The 24,788-nt window shown below is 35.9% G+C and overlaps 1 protein-coding gene across 4 annotated transcripts in view; it reads right to left on the reverse strand.

The window, feature by feature from the left end:
• CCSER1 (coiled-coil serine rich protein 1) overlaps positions 1-24,788 on the reverse strand; it is a 742,538-nt gene that overhangs the window by 128,008 nt on the left and 589,742 nt on the right. Inside the window, exon 10 of one of the 4 annotated variants that reach the window (XM_052776395.1) lies at positions 16,680-16,725. The exons of the other annotated variants lie outside the window; for them this stretch is intronic. Coding sequence (XP_052632355.1) covers positions 16,680-16,725 — 46 coding nt within the window. The remainder of the gene's footprint in view (positions 1-16,679; positions 16,726-24,788) is intronic. 4 annotated transcript variants of the gene reach the window in all.

Raw genomic sequence — 24,788 nt, forward strand, 5'->3', positions numbered from 1 at the left:
CACCGGTTCCCAAACATTGAATCTGTTTTGTATTTTAATACCACAATAGAGAGAAAAAGTTTGTAAAAAAATCTTTTTTATTCTTTGTTACACAACCCTGATAAGTTAACCTGGGAGCCAAGAAAAGACTGCAGTCACATGATGGCATGGCAGTAAGTTACTTTTAAATGCAATTATTAAGCATACTATAGCTTATGGATATCAAAGTACACATATTTTCTTCAATAATAGCTTTCAAATGGCTCCAGATAGCCATCAGTGCCCTTTCAGAAAGGCTTGGATGTTCACTTAAAGTCTAGCCAGAGAAATAAAAGGGTGAACAAAAAGAAAGCAGTACCTAAACTGAAATTATTTATTACTTCATCTTTAGATATCCAAAAAGCATCTTTTAGTTTTAAGTATTTGTTTCATTTATAATTTTCCTAATTTTACTTTACTCAGAGATGCTGTTTCTCTCTCAAGCAAGATTAACTTGAATGGCTGAAATAGATGAGCTTAATTTCAGAATTAAGCTAAACGCTACAAGGTAGTGCAATTTCATGTAAAGTCAGTATCACAAGTGCAGAGTTTTAAGGAAGACGACATCTGGCGTATGCTGTTATTGAGATACTACAAACAAAAGGAAGTTTGTAACTTCAAAGTTTTATTACGAAGTCAGTATTAGAAAGATGATCCCACTGCTGAGAAAAGAATCCTTTGCAACTTCAATATTCATTCTGTCAGTAGCTTCCTACATCAAAACAATTCAGTTATCTGCTAGGTAATGCTCTCTAACAAGAACAAGAAATAAGAGTTCAGCATGTTCCCCTAATTGGCAATAAAGGCATAGAAGTATTTTATAATATGAAGAGTCTTTTTTCCCCCATGCATATAATTGGAAAAAGTCTGAAATCCATTAATGACACCAGAAAGTAAACACAGGCATTTAGGAAATAACATGTCTAAAATATCAAGGGATTAGCCTATAAAGCTCATTATTATCTAAACCAGCCTTTTTAGAAAAAAAAATTGGTCAAAAGTGCACGGACTATATGTAGATGGAATTGTTTTTCCTGAAATTGGCTAACTTTTATAATTTCATACCTTTTCTTTACACATGTGCACTTTCAAAGTAGTGCTTATTTACTTGGTGTAACAGAGGTTGAGCTACTGCCTAAAACCCAAGCGAACAACTTCACACTGATCGCGTATAACCAGTCCTGGACTTTCTTTTTTGAAGAAAACAGCTTTGTATCTTAGCGTCACCAGCGCGCTTCATCCACAGCTTCTCTCTCGCTAGGAGACGTCTGTGAAGAAGCGATGCAAGACCATGCTGTTCAATAAGGCGTTATAAAAAATACACACATAAAATATGACTATATGGCTGCAGGATCCCATGGGAAAAAAAGAACACAAACCTGCCTTTTGCATTTCTCGACATTTTGATCCAGATTCCAGGGGAGCCGAACGGGCATTTCACACCACACAAAACCTCCTTACACTACAGCCGTACTGCCATTGAGGAAATCAGTTAAGAGCAGCAGAGTCCCTCTGGTGTCATTGATTCTTCTCCAACAAGCATTCAGAAAAACAGAATAGGGAAAACACACTGTGCCTGGGACTCCACATCATCAGCAATCATAAGGATTTATATAAATCATGTAATATTTGGTTCGTATCATTTAGGCTAAGGATAAGGCTTGACAAGTCACTGGGTCATGACTCTTTTTGCGCCTTCCCAAAGGGAAGTTTGCAAATTTTCTTTGTAGCAACAGATTTGGCCACCAAAATCTGAATGTGCTAGAAAAAGTTTTGTTCAATCTCTTGGCATTTCATATCAAATCAACACAGGAAAGTGTAACATTTTTCCTTTACAGCTGAAACTAGAACTAGACCTCATACCTGCTAAGAGCTGTATTTGGATGGTGAGGGTCAGCATATGCAAATCCCTTAGTGGGATCAGAATGTTAATTACTACATGCTCAAATTATTTGCTTTCAGCTCCTTTAAATACAACATCCATCAAAGATAAATTACAGTATTTAAATTGCCTTCTGCCTGTTGTTTTTCAAAGGAAAAAAAAAACAAATGAGTCTTCACATAGTTATAAAATAAGCAATATGAAGAATTACTCCATATTTGCCTTTCCTGATTTTCCACCTTATTCAAAAGCAGGGCAACTGCTTAAACAATATACTAGAAAAACTACAAAAATATAGCACCTCATCCTGTAATTATTTAGTTAAGTATTTTTAGGGAATCTTTGTTCCATGACATTATAAGTCCATTAGGAAACAACATTATTAGCCTGCTTCCTGCGGTGGTTCCTTTTGTACTTTATAGCTCAATGTAAACGTGAATGCAGAATCTGTAGCGAGGCATCCTGTGCTTACGGCAATGAAACACACATTTGGCGCACAGAAGTACTCAGACTCAGGAGTTTTCCTTATCAGATGAATTAATACTGTAGGGTATTTTTCACGCTACTGTTTTATTCCATATGACTTATTGCACAAATTGCATTTAAATTTATTATAGCACTGAAGTCAAAATGAACTGTAAAATATCCAGATGTGATTTTCATTTTAGTCTGTGGCTATACTTGACAGTTCCTTTAAAAATATTTGAGATACTTATACTACCATAAACATAATATTTAATATCATAATAAATAATAAAAGAGATTGTGTTTGCATCCAAAGACAGATTACAGGCTTCAAAAAGATGAGAAGAGAAATAATTTTTCAAATCTTGAGACTTGTGCTCATATTCGACCTGGACATCTAACCAAATTTATTGTATTGTTAAAAGCTTTCAATAAAGGAGCAGCTCCATTGCTCCTAACAGATCATCTGGATGTGCAACTCCCTGATAAGTTTGACAGGTGGATGTGAGATCTTTCAAGCTTTTATAAGCATTTTATAAATTAATAAAAACCCTTCACTGTCACAGGAAGTCCTCCTAAATGCCCTGATCCTCCTGCTGTGTGGTTAGTGCTGAGGCAACAGAACACAAAATCTGTCATAGGATGGAAACACCACCACCCCTGCTCCGGGAACACAGACATATTTAGTCATGCATGGGAATAGTCTCATTTTGTTCTATTCACACTCATGAAGTTAAGCACATACAACTGCCTGCCTGACTGAAAGGCATGTTAGCCAAAAAAAATCTTGTATGTAGAAGTTGAGAGGGGAGGCTCACAGCCTTCCAGGTGAGCATCCCACCTCCCAGGTCTCTGTGTTCTGCTCCCATAGAATGCTTGAGAGGTCAAGCCAAGGGGCACCAGTGGAAAGAAATAAACATAGGACTGCTATTGCTAGCATCTAGTCATTATACTTGTATCAATTATTCATGCCATATGAGGATGTTGACAATTTAAAATGAAAATCTGCAGCAAATGCCTACTGTCTCCATGTGGGTAATTTAAGATGACAAAAAGAAGAAACGAGGTATTGCTCTTTTTTATACACTTTCATGTTATGCTAAAGTACAGCCATATAGTTCCCAACCTAGAGTAGCAGTTGCTTTATTTTGTTTTAATTAACTCAGCTTCTTTTGCTGATATAATTGACTATTAGATTGTTCTGTAAAGTCAAGAATGCATCACAAAAATTAATACTTTGTGTACTTAAAAATGGAAAAATATCAGAATGCTCCTTCCATTGTAATCCAAAGAATATATGCGCAAAGACTTTTGTTAAGCATATGTTGGATAAAATATTTTAAATATCATTTTCAACTTATGAACAATCACTGCTGCTGAAAGACAAACTACAGGTGCTTACAGTTAGGTGACAGCAGCCTAGCTTTATCATCTTTTGTATAGTACAATTAAATTTCATTCTTTGAAATTTCCCAGCCAAGGAATGTGAACAGGTCAACAGAAATCTTTAGCTGAGCTTTCTCCTACTGAACCCAGTATAGGCTCATTACCCAAGAAAGGGTTGACACAGTCAATGAAGCTAAAATAACAACTAGACTGTAGTTTTACTTACAGCCATAAACTGGTAAGCAAGATTATTATCCACTGTGGGGCACCACCATACATGCCATAGTTGAGGGCTACCAAACAGTGTGAGGAGACAGGAGATCTGGTTCATGCAGAGCTAGCCCAAGCTCAGAGTTCATCACTTAGCAACTCTTTTCATTCTCAAGGCTGGCCCTGGCTGCTAGCAAAAAAGAAAAAAAAAAAAAAAGAAAAAAAATCCTGCTTGGCCTCAACCTGTGTGCTCTTCACAGGAAGACACCTTTACTCTTTCTAATGAAGATGGACTATATATTATGCTGTTTATAATTCATTCAGGTAGGAGTGAGTAGGCAAAGGTGATGCTAGCAGATACGCAGCACATGGCCAAGACAGCCAACACACAAATGAATTCAAAACTTTAAAAGCTTTCCACAAGCCCCAGTGAGAAAAGCCACAACACGCTGAAGATCTCTGTCAAGGTTTTATCTATAAAAGGAGTAGCTCACAGAGTGGAAATTCAGACACAAACTGTAAGCTAGTGAGGCTTACAAAACACCAGCTAGTGACGAGTACAGACCAAGCTGATCCCCCAGTACTATTGTCTCTTTTCTCAACCCCCACAGATTTTGATTTCTTTTTTGAAAAGACACTATGAATAAATTAAATAGAATAGTCAGGCTTTTCACATCAGGAACTATTGTTGATGTTACAGGAGATACAACACAGTCAGATAGAATGGGTTGCCTTGAAAGGACAACCCAGAAGCAGGCAGGGACACATGATGACACTGAAACACTAGGGATTGTCCTGTACGTAAACCCATGACTAGTGCAAGCTGATCTAGCCTCAGCCCTCCTGGAAGGAATACCAAAACACATTAATTCATGCTTTCGGACTGTTTCTGCATATAGCTAGTGAACCACATGTCTTCCTATGCTTGTCTTCCAAACACTTCTGTCTGCATGGGTGATGGTATTTTTCTTGTTTGGAGTCATGCTTCAGTTACCTTATTGCCTGATAGCTTAATTTCAATGTCTAAACCTACACATAAAAACTAAATACAAGCAGCCCAGGGGTAATGATGATAATCTGATGACTAAAATATTAAATGCTAGCATAAGGCCAACTTTATGCATATACTCACTATCCTAACAAATAATAGTCTCTGTTAACCCTTCTTACAGTTTTAACCTGTAAAACCATGGAATACTGCATCCTTTTGTCAGAGAAGGAAAGGGAGACTCAGTTACCTATACGATACAAGTCATAGAGCATTTCTACTTTCTGGTTCTCCAGTCCAAGTCTGGAGCCATTCCCAGAGTTCAGTCGAGACAGCTGGCAGGAGACTGTGGTAGAGGAATGACAGCAACCACAGCTACCCACAAGAGAAACAGAACAATTCTTTCCACTAGGGAATTACCATTGGGTTTCTTCAGCTATCCTGTTAGTATAGAGAATAAGATTTTTCACTGCCCAAACCTGTAATTTTAAAATAACTAATAAAATCCCAGTACATCTTTATTATACATGGTAAAGTTTATTTTCACTATGTTAATTTTTACATCTATTTTCTTCAGAATGACGGTCTTTTAAAACCCCAAAGATCAGATAAGCAGGCAAATGTCAACGAATATCAATTATTTTTTAAATAAAATTCTGGAAGCAGCAAACTTTATATAATATGCTATTTTAACAACAAAACTAAGGCAATTATTAGCCTTTTGAAGAGAAAGGATGTAAAAATTATTGTTGCTTTATAGAAAAGTTTAATGAGGTTTTGTAGTGAGTACTGTTTTTATTGTATTTTCTTATAACAAATGCTTGAAATAGCTTCCAGAAAACATTCAGCAGATATTTATTTCCCAACAATAGATGACTCTAACAAAGCACATAAAACCCTCTCATTCTCTTCCTGTGTGTTTGAGCTTCAGCAGTATGACCAAATGACGATAACGAATTGACTTTCATAGAAAAGTAAAGCAACAGATACTTTCCAGATGTTAGAAATGAGTGGATAAAAAGGAGGAAAAACTTATTAAAAAAATAACTGAAAGACAAATGAACTGGAATAAACTGAGTTGATACAATCATGTAAAGTATTATATACATTGCTACTTAAAATTGCATGATACCAAATGTTCATTTTTAACAAATCATACCACATTATTTGTATTTATAGTTCCTAGGGTGAACTTGATAAATACCCATGAATAATTCAAGCATTAGCAACGTTTTGCTTCCTCACATTAAAACCAAGTAATTCTAATTAGCGGTCTATGAAGCATACAAAATCCATGGATTTTATGGGAAAATGACAAAATGAACAACAAAGAGAAAAGGAGAGGGAACAACACAGTGGACCATTTGTCTAGCTTCTCTTTAGAAAGGTACATTTCTGCAAGGGAGAGAACAGCAAAGTGTGCATTTGCAAGCATGCTTGTGTAGCATCGAGAAATGGTGAATATATTTAGTCCAACTTTTAACTCTTTTCAACCATCTGAAGTAAAATGTCTATCAGTCTGCTTTTTCCAGTGTTGATAAAATGCAAAAGTGATTGCAATAATTGCACATGCCTAATCTTAGAAGGGAATTCTGGGGGAAAAAAGAATGCCTTCTGTACCAGGAGTTGATTAAAGGCAGCATTTTTTAATCTATCCAATGGTTTTAAATACAGTCCAGAAAACTCTTAGTGGTTTAATAGCTATATCAGAAGAGCAACAAATGGCATCATTCATTACTCGGCCTATACACATCTGTAGTTACGCCAAAGCAAAACATCTTCATGATATCTCTAGCCATATATGCAACAAACAGCAGTATGCCAATAAATGTAGTTTCATACAATTTCTCCACTGTGTTTAACATACTCTAATGGGAATGGCTTGAAAACTTTTTAATATTGACTTGCCTATTAAGCCATTCAGTAATTTAAATAACCATCTTTAACAGTCCCAAATTTCATTAATCCTCTGAAGACAGAGCTACTGACCAAAACAATGAATATAATAGTTTTTAATTTAGTGACATATGAGAGAAAAGCACTATCCATTACAATGATGAAGCAAAAAGCAAATAATCAAAAAGCAAATACAGTCTCCATAATTGTACGTGCTGAATGTCACCCAAGGTAACTATAATACAAGTGTGTAGGCTGTAAATCCTCATCATAAAATGATGTAATTCTTCATATCATGAAATAACATTTTTTTTCATGACTGCACATACTCTAAATCAGAAAAACATAGGTAAATATTTTCTTTAGTTTAAATTCTGCCTGAGACTGCTTCACTTAAGTCTGTTCCAACATCAATGAGAAGATCAGTACCTGAAGCTGTGAAGTCTCTGACACTCGATGGTCCTGAAAAAGAACCTTTTAGCTGCAGGTTTTATGTGTTCTCAGCAGATAATATTCATTGTTCATGTTCATTCTAATGCATCCTTTCTCTACCACAGTTTCTTTCACTGGAAACTTTATCTTGAATTGCTATATACTCTACTATCCTACTATACTCAGTAATGAGCTAAAGCTTCAATTTTCTGGAAGCCGTTTTTCTTCCTTTTCCTGACACTTTCATTATATAAACATTTGATAAGTATGTGATCAACAGAATATTTACAATAATTGAACAACTAAGCTGCTAGTAGTAAGAGTTTTTCAAAGCAAAATTTAACAATAGGCAATTTGAAAGTCCGTATGACTATTATTATAGCACAGTAGACAGTCACCTGGAGAAAAAGGGGGTTTTGTGTAGAAGAGTCCAGGAACAGCAGCAATATTACAGTGGTGAAAAGGGGAAGTACTGAATGAGGGAGATTACTCCACTGACAAAGCATAAGCTAACATATGCCTATACTGACAATTCATTATAATTCCAAAATAGTTATTAAAAAAACCCCAAAACCAAAACCCAACACTGTCAGATTTTAGATAATTCACTAATAGGAAATAGGATTACTTTCATAGGTAATTTATTCAGAATAAATCAATCACTGAGTTTACTCTTGATGGAGATCCATCAGAGATTCAATTTCATTACTCAAAGTAGAATTAGGTAAATAAAGGACTCTTCAGTTTAATGCCTGAATGAAAAATATCAGATCAATCAGAAATATTTTGTTAGGCCTAAAATTAAATATTACTTTAATTGAAGAATTATTTACCATGTTAACCTTATTTTTAGGTTTAAAAAAAATAAATGTATCACCATTTTGAAAAGTCAATTTCATTTGAAAAACCTGAATCCAATCATTAACTTCTTTAAAAAACAAAAAACAAAAAACAAAAAACTTGTTTTAGTAGCTGAAGTTTCTTAGATTAACTGCACATGAATTTGCAAGAAGAAATTAAACTCTGAAGAAAGATGCAGCTTCAGAGCACTGCCTTTTTTCCCTTCTTTCCATCCCTACAAGTGCTCCCCAAATTACAGACTCAAAGAAACATTGGCTGGAAGGGGCCTCTGGAGGTCATTTTGCCCTGCCTCCTGCCTGGGACTACCAACTCCAAGTGAGCTCAGTCACGCCTCTGCCTGGCCAAGTCTTGAAAACCTTTGAAGATGGAGATTTTACAACCTGAGTGACCTGTTCCAGAGCTGCACTACCCTCCTTGAGAAAAGTTCTTGCTAATGACCTGTACCTGCCAACCTGTAATTTATGGCCTGCACCCCTTGCCATATCATCTGGCACTATCAAGAAGAGTAACTCTCAAGCAGCTAGTAAGCTGTCACAAACTCTCTAGGACCTATAGTTAAAAGCCACCTTTTTGTAGACACAAGATCCAGCATTAGAGATATGGAATTGACAATTCCCTGAGTTCATGTAAAAGCTTCATGAATTTCTGCAGAAAATATAAAGCCCATTCTTTAGGAAAACAGATATTCATAATTTCAATTACATATATTTTTCAGAAATGTTAGAGCAAGAGAGGCCTCACAGACCTTCTTTGCTCTTGTAGTGACCACAGACATAGTCACCACAGAAATTACTAATGGAAATACAAAAAAAAAAAAAAAAAAAAAAAAAAAGGCGTAAACAACTTCTGTTGGAGGCTGCCATTTCTGCTCATTTTCAGGGGAAAAAAAGCTTACAGAAAACCAGAAGACTAAAAAGTGTTTCATATAGAAATTACTTTAAAACACATTTATAATAATGAATTATACAGATGTTTTGAAGACAGAACTTCCAAAAACATACAATTACAGCTACTTGAGAGAGTTCAAGAAGCCCAAAGGTTTTCTTTTTAAAATTGTCTAGTGCTTTAAAATTGATTTGATAAAAGCTTATCTAATTTCAATGGATTCCTTAGTTTTCATCTTCTAACTTTCAATAGAAGTGTAAAAGAATGTATTGCATTTTTATACACTATAATGGCAGTGAAAGCAGAAACAACAAACAGAACAAGCAATTCCTCAGCTCATGGCTTCTGTACTCTACTTTCACTTGATTAAGGTGTAATCAAGTCCGTGAATTCAAAGCAGGACAGAAAAAACTGATTGCATATGAATTCAGTGAATCTCATCCCGATAGACTATTTATTTCAATGATGAAAGACTAAGTTTTTGAATGACTATTTTATTTAAACAGGAAACAGTATCTGATTTTTAATACTACTGTGACCATGGTGTTTTTAATGTGCTCAGGGATAAGATAGCCAAGATAGCAACAATGTATTTGTTTTATTTCTTCTTCCATATTAGGTGTAGTATGTAAACCAAATGAAGATTTTCAATGTACCACTGTACATACCAGTCTAACAAATATTATTCTTCCTCATCAAGCACAAACTGATGAAAACAAAAATTCATTTTTCTAAATTCCTCAATGCTCCTAGGTACAGAAACACATCCCTCAGTGTAATACCCCTCTTGGGGAGTTCTGTACTAGCACGATCTAAATGCAATAAAAATTATTTTTTTAAGAAGAAATCTTTCTTTTCAATCATGGAATTAAGAAACAAAGACAAATAAACCCCACATGCTAAGCTATAACATAAAAACTTTTTATTTCTGTTCTATATCTAAGCTCCATGGTTTTTTGAGTGGGTTCCAAGTTTGCTTAAATGAATTCTCCAGTCCCCAATGTTTTAAAATAATCACTTTTTAAAAACTTTCACTGTGCTAATGTTTGTTTCCATAGAAACAGGACTGAAAGCAGGAGCTGCTGTTAAAAGAATTAGATTTCTCTCCCACAAATGAAAGACTTAAAAATAATAATATATTAATAAAACTATTGTCAGAATATATATTTTCTCATTTTGCAAAAACGGAGCATGATTTTACATCCACTGGAGTTAATAGGACTATCACTTGTGATTACAATAGAATATGCCTAAATTACTAAGAACATATTACTGAGTTAAAAAAAAAAACTGATCAAAAGATTATTCAGTTAAATGAATAATTTTCTAATGAATTTTTAAATCAAATTTAGCAGGTGACTGTCAGATGAGTCCATTTTTAGAAATATTACAATGAAGAATTGTGAGCCAAAAATGTAAAATAATAGTTGCTGAGGGTTATTACTGTTTACATAATTTATTTATATTACTGTTGCTTAATTTTTTGAGAGTTAATTACTTTGTTAAAAGTATTTTACAGTTAGTCAGATACGTTTCTAAACTCCAGCCAGACAGTAAATGAATCTACAGACGTCACGCTGGCATAAACCTAAACTTCTGTAGGATTAAGTACATACTTATTTTACAGTAATTAAGAGATTTGCATTTTTCCTCACAAACGCCCTCCTAAGTGCACTTCTCTGCATACCTTGTAAACATTTAAACACCTCCTGTAAGAAAATTAGTAACTTAAGAAATAATAATTTACCTCTCCCCAAACCATAATTTCAGTCAAAATCTTGAAGAGAGAATCTATCCAGGATTGGCTTGCAGTTAGTAAGGTTCCTGAACTCACAAAAATCTTACCTGTGCAGAGTTCAACTGAGTTAAGACACTGAGTTATTCCAATTCATTGCTGCACAACTATAATTTTTAAGCCTGAAATGATAGACAAAGACAACTTTTCTCCCTTTACATCAGCCCCAACCACTTCATTCTCTGGATCAGCTGCTGTTATACTGCATATATATACTGCTATATAGAACAGCAACAAAGCTGGTGAAGTGAAGGGTCTAGAGAACAAGTCCTATGAGGAGTAGCTGAGGGTTGTTTAGCCTGGAGAAAAGGAGGCTGAGCCTTATCGCTCTCTACAGCTACCTGAAAGGTAGTTGGTCTCTTCGCCCAAGTAACAAGCAATATGACAAGAGGAAATGGCCTCAAGTTGTGCCAGGGGAGGTTTAGATTGGATATGAGGAAAAATTTCTTCACCAAAAGGGTTGTCAAGCATTGGGACAGGCTGCCCAGGGAAGTGGTAAAGTCACCATCCCTGGAGGTATTTAAAAGACGTAGCACTTAGGGACATGATTTAGTGGTGGACTTTGTAGTGTTAGGTTAATTGTTGAACTTGATCATAAGGGTCTTTTCCAACCTAAATGGTTCTATGATTAAGGCAGACACAGCCTTTGATAGCTCAGGTTTGCATGAAGCTTGGGGACTTCCCGACTGCACCACTGAGAGTGGCCCAATGAATTAGTATTGGTCACAGCAACAGCAGCACCCAGGGCTTGGGAGGATAGCTACCTTCAAGTTCGGAAGGAGCCATGGTAAAGAGAACATCTGAACAGCCTTAGACTTTGAGCATTCTTCCAGATTTTCCACCCTTGAGGATTGAAGCAAAGCTATTGTTGCAATTCTCCTACACAAGGTATTACCGTGTACATACCTTTTTCTAGACCTTACTACCTAGTTAGGTAGTAGCCCCCAACCTACTTAGGTTGATTAACCCAAATAATGTTGTCGTCCTAAATTTTACTATACAAATACCTTTGTCATTATTCTGAAAGATGAAATAGGTATTTGCATCAATTCAAGCTGAAACCCATCAAACAACTGACACCAGTCTTACTATAGACTTTGAGACCCATCACTGAAATTGGTGACCCTGTGTGAGATTAAGACATTTAGCATTTTCTTAGTCAGTTGTTCAGTCTGGAGAACTCGTATCTGGCCTATGGTTGGGGGGACAGTTTTGCACTCTTCTGTGAGGGTAAAATTTCCTTATAAAGCTCAAATTATGCAAATTTATTTTCCTACGCTCACAGTTTTTATCATATATGGAAGAGAATTCTGATAGATAAACATTTGCAAAAAATGCCATGGTTGTACTTTACAAATGTGCAGGTATTTTTAATAAGCATTTTGGGGGCATTATTTAAACCAAACTACTACTTATATCTCTTCATATATTTTGATCAACCATACAACAAAATGACTGCCAGTACTTTTTCATAAGAGAATCTATTTTTACTAGTAGGTGAGTCTACTAATTTCTAAATTTCTTTAAAATTCTGAAAGGACATTTTATATCTTTACATTTGCAACTTACATGTTTACCATTACCACCTTAGGTTTTTCTCTATATTAGAAAATTGCTCCCATGAAAAAGGTTTCTTCCTCCACAATGCACCATGAAAAATGCATTCAAGAGAATGGTTAACTTCTCAGCATTGTATCTACCTTCCTTGTTTTCTCCCTCTGGTTGACCAAAGAAGTCATCCACTCCTTTGAAATATCTTGACAGTGGGCAACTACTTCTTTAAGACTGTTTTGTCACTTGAACTAGCCATGCTAGGAATTTAACTCTCATAATTTCCATTCTACATATCTTCCGGTGTAATTTATGCCTTAAAAAAATCACTACAGCTGAATTAAAAACTCTGAAGTTTTTATGTTTGCCCCAAGTAATTAAACTTTGCTTGTGAGATTATAACATTAAAGTGCCATTTATCAACAAACTAAGGATTTCACTTCCTTTAATTTTGATGTTAGGTTGGTTTATTTTTAACAGTGAATTCTTCATTGTATGAAATCCCCTGCCTAAAGGTTAGTTTAACTGCATTAGATTTTAGCACTTTTCTTATCATTAGAGGGTATGAAATTCTTTGGATATAATATGGCTATTTCAATTGTCTGATACAATTTGTTCTGTCTGTAAAGTTGATTGTCAGGTACCACATAACTGTATTGATTTTTGTTGAGATTCTACTGTGTTTCAGGAACATCTATTATAGCAAGGCTCTTTCTATGATGTTTCTTCTCATTGATTTCTTCTACTAAGTAGTGCTAATCAAAACTGGTAGAGCATTTTTCATTCCCCAAATTACATGTAAATGATAACATGTTTTCTTAAAAGTACTGCCCACTGTTACCAAAGAAAATGTTTGGAATAAAGTCTTGATAAAAAGTACCATAGATATAAAAAAGTTAAAGCTTTGTCATCTGGTGCAAGGCCCACTAGCTTAATCCAGTGGTTTAACAGAAGATATAAATTCAAAACTCTGACTCCAATATGTATTTCTGCAGGACAAAAGTGCAGTTTAAAGGAAATCTTGCAATGAACATGTGTATTTTCAGAATTGTGGGGTTTAATCTTCTTCATGTAGTTTGCAAATAAAATATTCCGGCAGTTTAAATTGCACGGTATACCAGTTTCACTGGTGCATTTGTGCTTCTGCTCCATGTAATGGACAAGTGAGAGGAGAAAATATGACAGCTTTTCTCTCCCTAGGGAAATTATATTGCAATTCTGCCCAAAAATCTGGAGCTGCATTTTGGTTTGGTACAACATTTTATTTAGTCATAACTATATTTTGTAAATTTGTATTTTGTTTTTAGGTCAGTAGTACTCCAGTGACCAAAGCTGGGTCATATAGCTATCATTATGGACTTCTGATGACATCTGTATTCGCTTTGGATTCCCCATTCAGTTTGTCCTCTGTCTTTACGTCTTATTTTGTTGCTAATTACAGATGATCTCATATTTACAGTCAGTTTGGATTGTATGTTCCTTTATTTCCACTTCTGTTGGTGTCTTCATTGTAAAACAGAAACAAAGTTGCAACCTATTACATTTCAAAAGGCAAGTTTTTATCTTGTGGAAAAGAGTTTTAATTCGGATTTTGGAATTTATTAGTCATCCTTGTACTCAGTATCTCACAGTTTATAGCCAGAGTGTTAAAATGCCCCATCAGTAGAAGCTTGTTATTTTCACATGTGATATAAACAGCATCTTAGTCTCAACCGCTCATTACTTTGCCATGTTTCACCAGCAGCTTCTGTTGACCCTGGGCTACAAGAGGAAATGTCATAACACAGCATTGGCACAGTTGCCACTCAATGTCTATGACACTTTCAGATGCCCAGAGGTGCATGACTTCCCAGTGACTTGCAACGCCGCCACTGAGCCTACCCTGCTCACTCTAGAGGTGAGGCGGCCACAAGTCCCCAGTAGTCTAAAACATCTCGTGTGAACTCAGATCAATTCAATCTTGCCTCTTCTACTGTAGCAGAATTACTGTAGGATCACTGGTAATATCAGTTGGAAGAAAACATAGCCTACATTTCAGTTTCTGTGTGATAGGACACAGCATTTGTCCAGTATCATTCCTGCTCTGGATTCCCAGACATCCTCATTTCCCATTTTTGTACGTGAACAGTAACAACATTCAATGACTTGCAAGGACCAGAAAAGTTACCACCAATGACTAGAAGACAAGCTTAGGAAGTTCAAGCTCTAATTTTAGCTTCCTTGTTAGAACTTTGCCACAACATATTCATAGTTCCATATAATCTTTACCTCCTAGTACACATAAAAGCAGAAAACAGCTAGCTGAAAAAATTTTTCCCCTTTTTCCCCCCCTGATGTTACAGATCCCCTTATGTGTTTCTTTTGCTTCTGTTTGCTTCACAGTTAAGCCACTGACACATTCTATATATGCAGTTTTAAACCTACTTCTCCCATCTCACCATTTCAGTGATCTTAGTTTTACCATTATTTCATCAGCTAATCATGGAGATTAGCTTCTTCTAACCTATTCTTCTAATCACTTCTTCCAACCTATTCATCCACATATTTAACCCAACCATTACCCATTCCTCTGTTTACTTCACAGTTCTGCATCTTCATTTAGGTACACAGATTTTATCCTGTCTTTGTCAGATGAAACATTTTCTGCCCTTCCCACACCTTTCCTTATGTTCAAATCCCAGACACTTCATTATGTGGCACTTCAACATTCATCTCGAACAGGGCCTCCGTACAAGGAAGGAAGCTGTCAACAGTGGTACCATGCACACTTCTGATTATTTATAACTAAGCATGTTAAAGCATGTTATCATGTTGGTGTGCATCCAAAGTCTTCAATGATGTTGTTAATCATGTAGACCAGTAGCAGGATTAATTAAAGTAAGCCAGATAGCAATTTGAATTTTCATTTTAGCAGAGTGCTAAGTGTCATACATATTGGATAAAAATAACTTCAGCATTGTTTTTCTGAAGAATTCAATGAGAATATTAATTCTTTCCACCATACCTTAAATAACTGTAATAGGAGCACAATTATATTTCATGAACAGTGTTTCATCTTGATTTTTTTTTCTCCCCTTAAAATATACGTAGTAGAATAGGAACATCTTAGATAATTGCACAAAAGAAAGGACAGTCATATACAGATCAAATTTTTTGTTACTTTTGCAAAATCCACACTCATAGACGAACGCTGTGTTTTCCTATGAATACACAAGAGCAGCATCGGTGAATTTATGCAAGCAACACGTTTCAAGACTGCCAACAATGAAGCATCGTTCAAACTGCACTGTATTTTATGAATAAGCCTGTAATGTTATATTATGATGAATCTATTTGACATTCAGCGGTGTGATGCAGTGCATAATAATTATAATAATGCAGTGCATGGCTGTAGCTTATTATATGCATATGGAAGACGCCAATGTCTTTAGGATGGACATTTAACTCAAGGTAGGAGGAGAGAGACAGGAATAGACTCAAGGAATGTAAGAAAGTCCTCATCTCAAAGTCTGATGGTATTCTGAGAATCTATGTATTCAATATACACACTCAAACACACACACTGTTAAAACAGCAGAGAGATCATCTTGAATTAGAATGTAAGCCTTTCTCTTCTTTTTTCAAAAAAATATATAGCACATTATGTTTGTGATTTCTTGGGGGTTTGGGCAGACAAGAGGGGGAATTTTATTTTAATTTAAAATAAATGTTATCTATTGTCAATACTTCCAATAGATTTAAGGAAAAAACTGAATGAGATCCCTCTATAAAAGTTCCCTTTCCTCCCCAACTCAGGGGATGGACTTGTTCTTCAAATTAATTAGAAGGAAAGTCCTACAAGAAATACAGCTGGTCTCAGTAACATCTGCCTTACACTCTATTGTTTGGGTTTCCATTTCTTAATTTTTTGAGACCCAGATTCTTTTTTGTTTGCACAATGGAGATTAATTCGAAGAATAGGAAAGAGAGAGTCTTTAGTTTTACCAATGCTACTCATCAATATGTTGAACACATGATCTGAGGATATTATTCTTATTCCCCTCCAGACTTTGAGTCATTATGGTAATTTCTTCCCTTCTTGCAACTTTATAGTGCACAGCGCAGCCCCAATTTATGATGTGTTGAACAAAACACAACAAAGAAATAAAGGGGTCAATAGAAGCTGTTAGCTACAAACACGTTACAGGCAATATACAACACCAGCGGTTGAATATTGACCTCGGGGCATTAACTCTATATTGGCATGCCATGCTACAGCACATGAACACATAGTCATCTTTACAACACAGAGCGGAATTTAAGAGACTCACATAATTGCCTGCGAGAAGGTACAGGAGCACTTCCAAATGCTGTGCCCTGTAAATAAAACACATTTTTTTTTTTTGGAGCAAAGGATGTCAGATTAACAGCAGCAGCAAATGAAAAAAATGACAAGACATGAAGAAAATGAAGGCAGTGAAACGGAATAGAGACTGTTTAGATAGAGGAGCTTGTTATTACTGAAGAACTGCAGTTCCTATTTTCAGATAAACATAAATTATAGTGGAGAACGTTCCAGGAGTAATCCACGCATCAGCAGACACAATGAACCAAAAAGAGAGAAAAAACAGAGTGAGAAAGAAGACAGAAAAAAAAGTATCAGCATAAGACAGGCATGCTCACACTTGTCAGAAATTAAATTTGATGTAAAGGACAATGTACAGAGTATATATTAAAGTTAATTCCTTTACAAAAATAAGAAGGCTCAATTACACCAATGTCTTAGCTGATACTGTCACTGTTTGAAGGTAAAGTACATTTCAAACAGGTAGGAAGGAGAGCAAGCACAGTACAGTTTGGTTCCTGCCACTTCCTCCTCACCTGCTCTCCAAAATTCTTTAACAAGTCCTCACTGGGTCAGTTTGATGACAGCTGATAGGAAGCAGCTTTATTAAATCCCCGATCAATATACGCAGTATGCTCTTTCAGTAGATAGAGTGCTTCATCTTTTATGTATTATGTCAGCAATTACCACACATCTCTGAAATACCAACTGTGCATGTAAAGAAAGTATGAATGAAATGCCAAGCAAGTCATACCAGTTGGGATCTGTAGGCAAGCCTCTTCCCGATGTGATCCCCTACCCCCACTCTCCCCACCTGCCCCCCCCAAAACACCCCAAACTTAGAAAAACAAACCAATAACAGAAAGACATTAAGAGGATGACTATTTAAAGAGAAACTCTAGTGTACAAAATTTGAAGAGCAGTATTAAAACAAACTATGTTGTCTCATTCTCAATCTAGACCATGAATCAGAGCTTTGCTTCGAATTTATGTCCAAGACTGCATCCTCCTTCCCAATGTAAAAGAGCACACTGATCATTTGGACTGGGTAGTCAAGGATGACTACTTACAATAATATTTAGATTGCACTTATTACCTTAAAACAAAAAAATAATCAAACACCTGAAACTTATGAGACTTGAGTGGAGCTTAGCTTCCTTTGAAGTCATTTGACTTCCACCATCTTTTTGAATTCAAGGCTGGGAACTGATTTACCAGGCATTTAGACAGTGTTAGGTATTTGTTCTTTGAGATAGTTTTCTCTTTCAGATCTTGTAAAATTCTGTTTTCCTTTACCTAGAAAGAATGAAGCATATATATGCATATCCAGAAAGCCGCAGAGAGAAACCATCTTTATGCCACTGCTGGCATACCATTTTATTTAAGGAAAAGCAGAATAATTAGGATTATTCATCACTTCAGATGCCATGGCTGTGCCACTGAGACTACCACTCGCTAAGCTGTAGCCACATGCAGCGCTGGGTAGCTCTGCAGAAACCATTTGTCCCACTATGCCCCAAGCTTGTCACTCCGAGACTAACTCCTTCCTGCAACTGTAGTAAGAGGTCACAGTCACCCCAACAAGTAGCCAAGGGGACAAGCTGGTGTTAACTTGTCCTGGGGCAGCAAAAAACCCACTAGCTGCCTCCCTTGTTTCCAAGGTTGCATACACTGCCAGGAAAAGGCAGTAAGCTCTCCTATTTACCAGGCAAACAGTGCAAGCAGGCAATGTGCTCAAAGCCCTTCCCTCCAGGGCAGGCAGTGCCCTGCCAGTGCACTATCCCCCAACCCTATAGCTATTTGTTGAGTTATTTCCGCACTGCCAAAGTCCACCTTTATCTCCAACTAACTTCTCAAGGTAGCCAGAGGACAAGTTGGTTTGGGTACCAAATCTAACCGTATAATCGGCACTTAAACCAGTTCTTCAGTGACTGCTAAGGCTTTACCAATTATTTCCAGTGCTCTCTTAAGTCTTTCGGAACAAAAATACAGTTATTTGAAATACTAAGAATACACGTATTCATCTAAAGCAAAGCTAGAAGTATTGAAGAATACACATTGCACAAGGGCAGTACCACAGCCTCTCCATTCTGTCAACTATAGTCTCTTCTGCTTTGCTTAAAGGCAGCTTTCTAGAAAAGCGGAGGTATGCAGTGGTACCTTATATTAAGGTACCTCCTGAAAGTAAGTTTTCAGTTCATCATTTAAAGACATTGAAATGATTTATGAAACCATATATAAAAAATAAAAGCACAAAATAAATTGGTCTGACAGTGGTTAGCTGACTGCTTGCTTATTTAGCCCAAAGTACTTCTTTTCCTATGCTTTGAATGCGTTGTAGCATCTACATTTTTTCACCCCATGAGTCAAAAAGAAAACATTAAACAGCCTCAACTTACACAAATCCATCAACCAAAGAATTGGGAATTTAATTATTCATTGTTAGTTACTATTATCACTACTGACACCGCTCAAGTAATGTATTTCTAATGACATAATGCTCCTCTGAAAAGCAAGATGCCAATGAATTTGACTGCATTGCTTTTTCAAGTTTCTGATTTCCAGAGTAAATGGCCTGCCAGGGGGAAAAGGATATATGCCTTTATCTTTTAATCAGGCCTTCCTTTCCTTTTTTCCCCTTATATTTCAGAAATAAATGTTATCTTTCAGTAACATCTGGCACAATGATAAGGAGCATTTTTCAAAACTAAGCCAAGTTTCAGATACTCTCCATGGAAAATACAGGCTCTGCTGGAACTCTTAGTAGTTCCACAGTTTTAATCACATATAGCTTTTTTTTTCCTGTCCTCTCTGTGTCATATAACATTTAATCTTAAAGGTGTCTAGGCTTCCATGATAGCATCAGTGGTAAATACTATATTAAGTTTTCCAAGTGCCCTGTGATTCCTAGAAATGTAGACACTTATACAGGGATAAGATAATGCTATTAATAATGCAGAGGCATTGTAGATGACTAGTTACCTTGTAGTTACTAAGTTAATGATTTCTAAAAGCACATTCATCTGAAGCTTCTAAGTGGCTAACCCTTCCCTACCTTTTTGCAGCATAATTTTAACTAAGAGATCACTTACAGAATAGCATCTCTCAAAATATTGCTCTTAGTATACAGTAAAGTTTGAATTTGGATTCATCTTTAAATACTGTTGCACGCATTAGGTTCACCACAGGACACTAATGTACGCTGAGCATTCCCATACATTTTAAATGTAAGTCATTTTCATTCAAAATGTTTTGAAGTTCTTTTAGAGGGTACATAATACATGTTAACAATGGCATCTTCTAAACCTTTATTATGTAAATGCACAGAACACAGGTGCACGTTCAACATCTCAGGATCACTGTGCAAAATGATTTTTTTTTTGTTGATCACTCTGCATATATCAGCTCAATGTCACTTAATTTTTTAATGCTAAAATCCCAGCAAGTCCATGCTGTCACTGATGAGAAGCAGGAAAAAAGTTTTCATGGTGATTGTATCTTTTACCTTTCCTAACCACTTCAATTAGTTCTAAAGACCTTTTTGACTTAACATACATAAATAAATCTCTTTTTGCTAATTCTTTTAACATGGAATAAATTTTAAAAATTATTTTCTTGATGTTACTACATACTTTATGCTTCCAACAAATACCAAAATAGTCTAATGAGCACAGTAAGTTACATTTCATCATCAGCTAATTAACGTGCCAGTGCAAGGAAACTGAAAAAAAAAGTTGCTGTTTGTGATCAGGGACCTTCTGGAGGGAAGGTTTAAAAATGGACAGCCCCTAAATTTCACCTTTGAACATACAGGTGAGGAGAAAAGAGTCATCAGTACCTGACAACTCAGAGCTTAACAGCCAAGAAAGAATCCATCAAGATCCAGAAGCCTCTAAAAGTGAAGCTGTCAGGATGCCTCATTTGTAACACCTGGCCTATTCAGTAGACCAATGAGGGAAATACAGTTTTTAGGACTGCGTCGCCCATGAACACAGTATGATGAGAAAATACACCTGCTTGGGTCTTGATTCCTGCCTACTTACATCCTGTGGCACAAAAAACCCAAGTATTGAGATTTCAGTCTGAAGTGCTTGCTGGCCTGCTGGTCTGGGAGGGCCAGAGGTCATCCTCTAGAATTGAAGTGCTAAACCAGTCAGCATCTTCTGTCTGTAGATGCAAAGTACGTTCAGACACTTTTTTGAATAAAAAAAAGAAAGAAAAAAAAAAGGCTTAAGTGCTCTATGCAACCATATTCATTTATTTAATATTTACCATAGCATCAGATGCTGAACTAAGCACTAACCAATTAGTTAACTCATGCTTAGGATAGATTCCCTAGGTGTGTTCCCTTTGAAAGCAGGGAAAAGACTAATTTTTCTATATGTTCCTGTGCCATACAGTTCAGTGCTACAGTCTTTGCTCCTCAGAAGGAAAAAATAAGAGAGGTTTTTATTTTATCTTTTCGGCCTCCATATAGCATATCCTCAGCATCCCCTCATTGTTAATGCAAGAATGTTTGATTACCCAAAACATCCCTAAAATGAATGTGGATTTTATGCACCACACAAGCACTGTTGTTCTGTTTACATTCCTTCAGTCAGTCATTTATAATTTCTTTTCACTTAGCTTTCAGAAATGCAATCAGAACATTACAAAACTCTGTTCTTTTTGAAAACACTATCAATTTTTAATCTTGTCAAGGTGAGAGTATGACACAGTTTCCATCAGAAGTCACAGTTAAGTATTCACTGGAAGCTCCAATGAACTCCGCAAGGGAATCTGGCATTTAGTTTCCACAGATATTTTATTTCTCACATCCTCACATTGAACAAAACCAGTTACTGTAAATTTTTTAAAGTAATGACCACAAACACCAGCCAGCCTAAATATTTGTGACTGGAGCTATTCTGGGACAATAGCAGCAAGGAAGTCCAAATGAAAAGGGTTCATAATGCAACCTATTCAATGAAGCAAAACATCCAAGGATGTATTAGTTTGCTGTTCGAATGAAGCCTTTCAGTAAAAATACTTCAGTGATTGCATATGTTTCCCTACATCTCTCAGAACTCTGAAGTAATGAGTTCACCTGTTATTAACTGCATATAGAGACTGAAGTCCTCTGGGTTCACCTTGAGCAACTTGGAAGTCCTAGTACTGCAATATATGAAATGATCAGATCAATCCAGCCGAACTGAATACCCCCTCTGCAGCATAACTACACAAATATTGCTGTTCTTTTTGTATCACTTTCTATGAGGAATCTGCACAAAGATGTGTATTGACAACAGACCAATCAATGACAGAATAAAAGATAGCTCACAACCCACCAAATAAATGCTTTTCCAATAAATGCCCTCTTTTCTCTTAGAACACCCACCCACCTATTACACAGTTAAAAAGGCACTAATTTAAAAAACATAAAAAACCAAAAAAACCCCACCAAACAAACAAAAACCAAACCCCCCAAAACCCCAAACCCAAACACACACAGACCCCCCATCCCCACCGCCAGATGATGATTTTTAAAGAGGTTACTCAGGGTAGGCAACATTTTCCCTAGACAAAGCGCATCATACTTTGACATGAACTTTGAAAATCAACATACCCCTTTTTCTTATCATAGAAATTAGACTGATAGCTCAGAACATTTCAGAGCACTACTAAGAATAAAAAGCACAGTCTTAAATGACAGGCTATACTGAAGTCTTAGTTATTAACATAAAAAATTGTTCATCTGATCTCACAAGAGTTCTGAAACATAATTCCTTGTCAATACATGATGGCATAATACCACTGACAAGTAAGATTTCCCAGAGACAAAAAAACTTGCTAGATCGCTACCACATTCTCCTGTAAGGGCAGAATGTGTTTCTCTCATAAATAGAGCAAATATTAAAATGGGAAGCTGTGCTCTGATATGATAGCTTTCACTTGTTTCATGCAGCACTTCATTGGTTGAGTATATCAATGAAATGATGCTCAGAGTAGTGTGCTGCTACTCTTGAGTTCAGTAGTGAGTTCAGTAAAGGCTGTCTTGGACTGACTACTTTTCTAATGCAATGTCACTCTTAAATGGTTCTAAAAAAAATATTTAATTCAATATGACATTAGCATATCTCCAGATATCATGGTGCCACCATATTCTAAAACATACAGACTCTTACCAAACTTCATGTCCTTTCTCCAAAGTTTCAGTTTTGGTGCAAGAAACTTGCTCATTAACACCTTCTTGATCACTGGATTTTACTGTGCACACTCAACCATCTGAGCACAAACATCTCAAAAGCCTTTGCACAACTGAAGACCTATATCTAGCTCTTCAGCATCTCCTCATTACCATAAAATGATCCATGGCCCCCTTAACATAAACATTGCCTCTTCCAACCACATTTAGAAAGCAGCTTGTAACAGCTGATTTTACCACATGAGTTCCTACTCAACTCTCCACCTTGGTACTAATGTCCCACCACTTATTTTTCCATAAATGCCTGAGGTGCCTTCTGTAGGTTTCTTCATTTCAGGCCATGGAAATTCACTCTTTTTTTTTTTTTTTTTTTTTTTTTTTTTTTTTAAGATTTTTACCGTTTTGACAGAAAAACCTGCTCTTTGTCACATCACCTATTTTGCATGAGCTGATTCAATGGGACTATGTTAGTTAGGATGCTCTGCCCTGTTTTCTACCCGAAATTCATATACTGCCTTTTAGCCTTCACTCCACTTTTCATCTTAAAAAAATTCCTATTTAAAATTTTAAGTGCTGAGACCATTTCTACTTATGTAGAAACCATCCATCCTTCAGGCTTATTTTGACAAGTTGAAGAAACTATCATTTGAATACAGAAGGAGGTGGAGAGTTTGATACTTTGGAATAATAATCATCTGCATAAATATAAATGAAAAATTGTAGTCAAAGTAGTAGTATCAAAGAGGAAGATCAAGGCTTTAAAGCAAAACTAAAGCAAAACGCAAGCAGAACAGGAATTCTTTTTCCTTAAAAAAAGATGGGATTAGAAAATACTAAAAAAACCCAAGCAAACAAAAAAACCCCACTACTTTTCACAAGCAATTGTTTACAACTTAATCTCTTTTATAGCATTATCCAACTTTAATAACAGCCAACATTCAGTCTTTACAATCCCTCTGATGAAAAACTGCTTATCATTTGTGTCTTTTTCCTTTATTAGATTTCAGATTGCAATGTGTTTTACCTTAAACAAAGAAAGAAGAAAAAATATTTTGTTCCTATGGTGGCCTGAAATATCACAACGCCTTCATACAACTCCAAAATATTTAAAGCTATCTGCAATTGAAGATGATAGCACAGCAATCACACATATTTATTCTCTTTTTTTTTTTTTTTTTTTAAAAGCTATGCCAGGCATGAACAAAATTACTAAAAGAAAATAGCCTCAAGAGCAAATACTGCTCCATAGTCTATACATAGATTAATATAAATATGTTCCTCCTCCAAATATCTTCCAAACTGAAGTTATAGCTCAATAAGGAAGACATATTTCCATCTTAAAGTTATCAGTAAATATTTTACTAGCAGTCTCTTGGCACATTTTCAACTCTGAATCAACATTTACATGCACTTTTCAGCAATCTGCTTCCACATATCAGTGAAAGATCCTAAAATACACTTTCACACCACAGTTTGGATTGCAATCTCATAAGGCCAAACTATACATACTACGTTAGATCTAGATACAATTAGACAAGGCAATAACAGTCTTTCTGGGTACCTACAGTCCCTTATGTGATAGCAATAGGATAATTGTTTCAAATGCATAATCCAACTAATGTTTCTGTAGAGCTAGCTTGCATTTATTAACTGAATACTTCCTTGCAACTATCTTACAACAATCTGCTCCGATTGCTTAGGTAGAAATTTCTTATAAATTGTGAATTCCTGCATGCCTCAACATCTGCTGAAATACTGTTCTTCCATTTTAAAAAAATTATTTGTAAACACAATAAAACCCCCACAAAATAGGAAAATACTAACTCATCTGCAGACATCTCATTCACACTAGAAATGTTATATTATATTAATTTCTTAATCACTTTATGACCTGTCTGATTCTTTGTCCTC

This window comes from Harpia harpyja, chromosome 2 (assembly GCF_026419915.1).
Source record: "Harpia harpyja isolate bHarHar1 chromosome 2, bHarHar1 primary haplotype, whole genome shotgun sequence".
NCBI lineage: Eukaryota > Metazoa > Chordata > Aves > Accipitriformes > Accipitridae > Harpia > Harpia harpyja.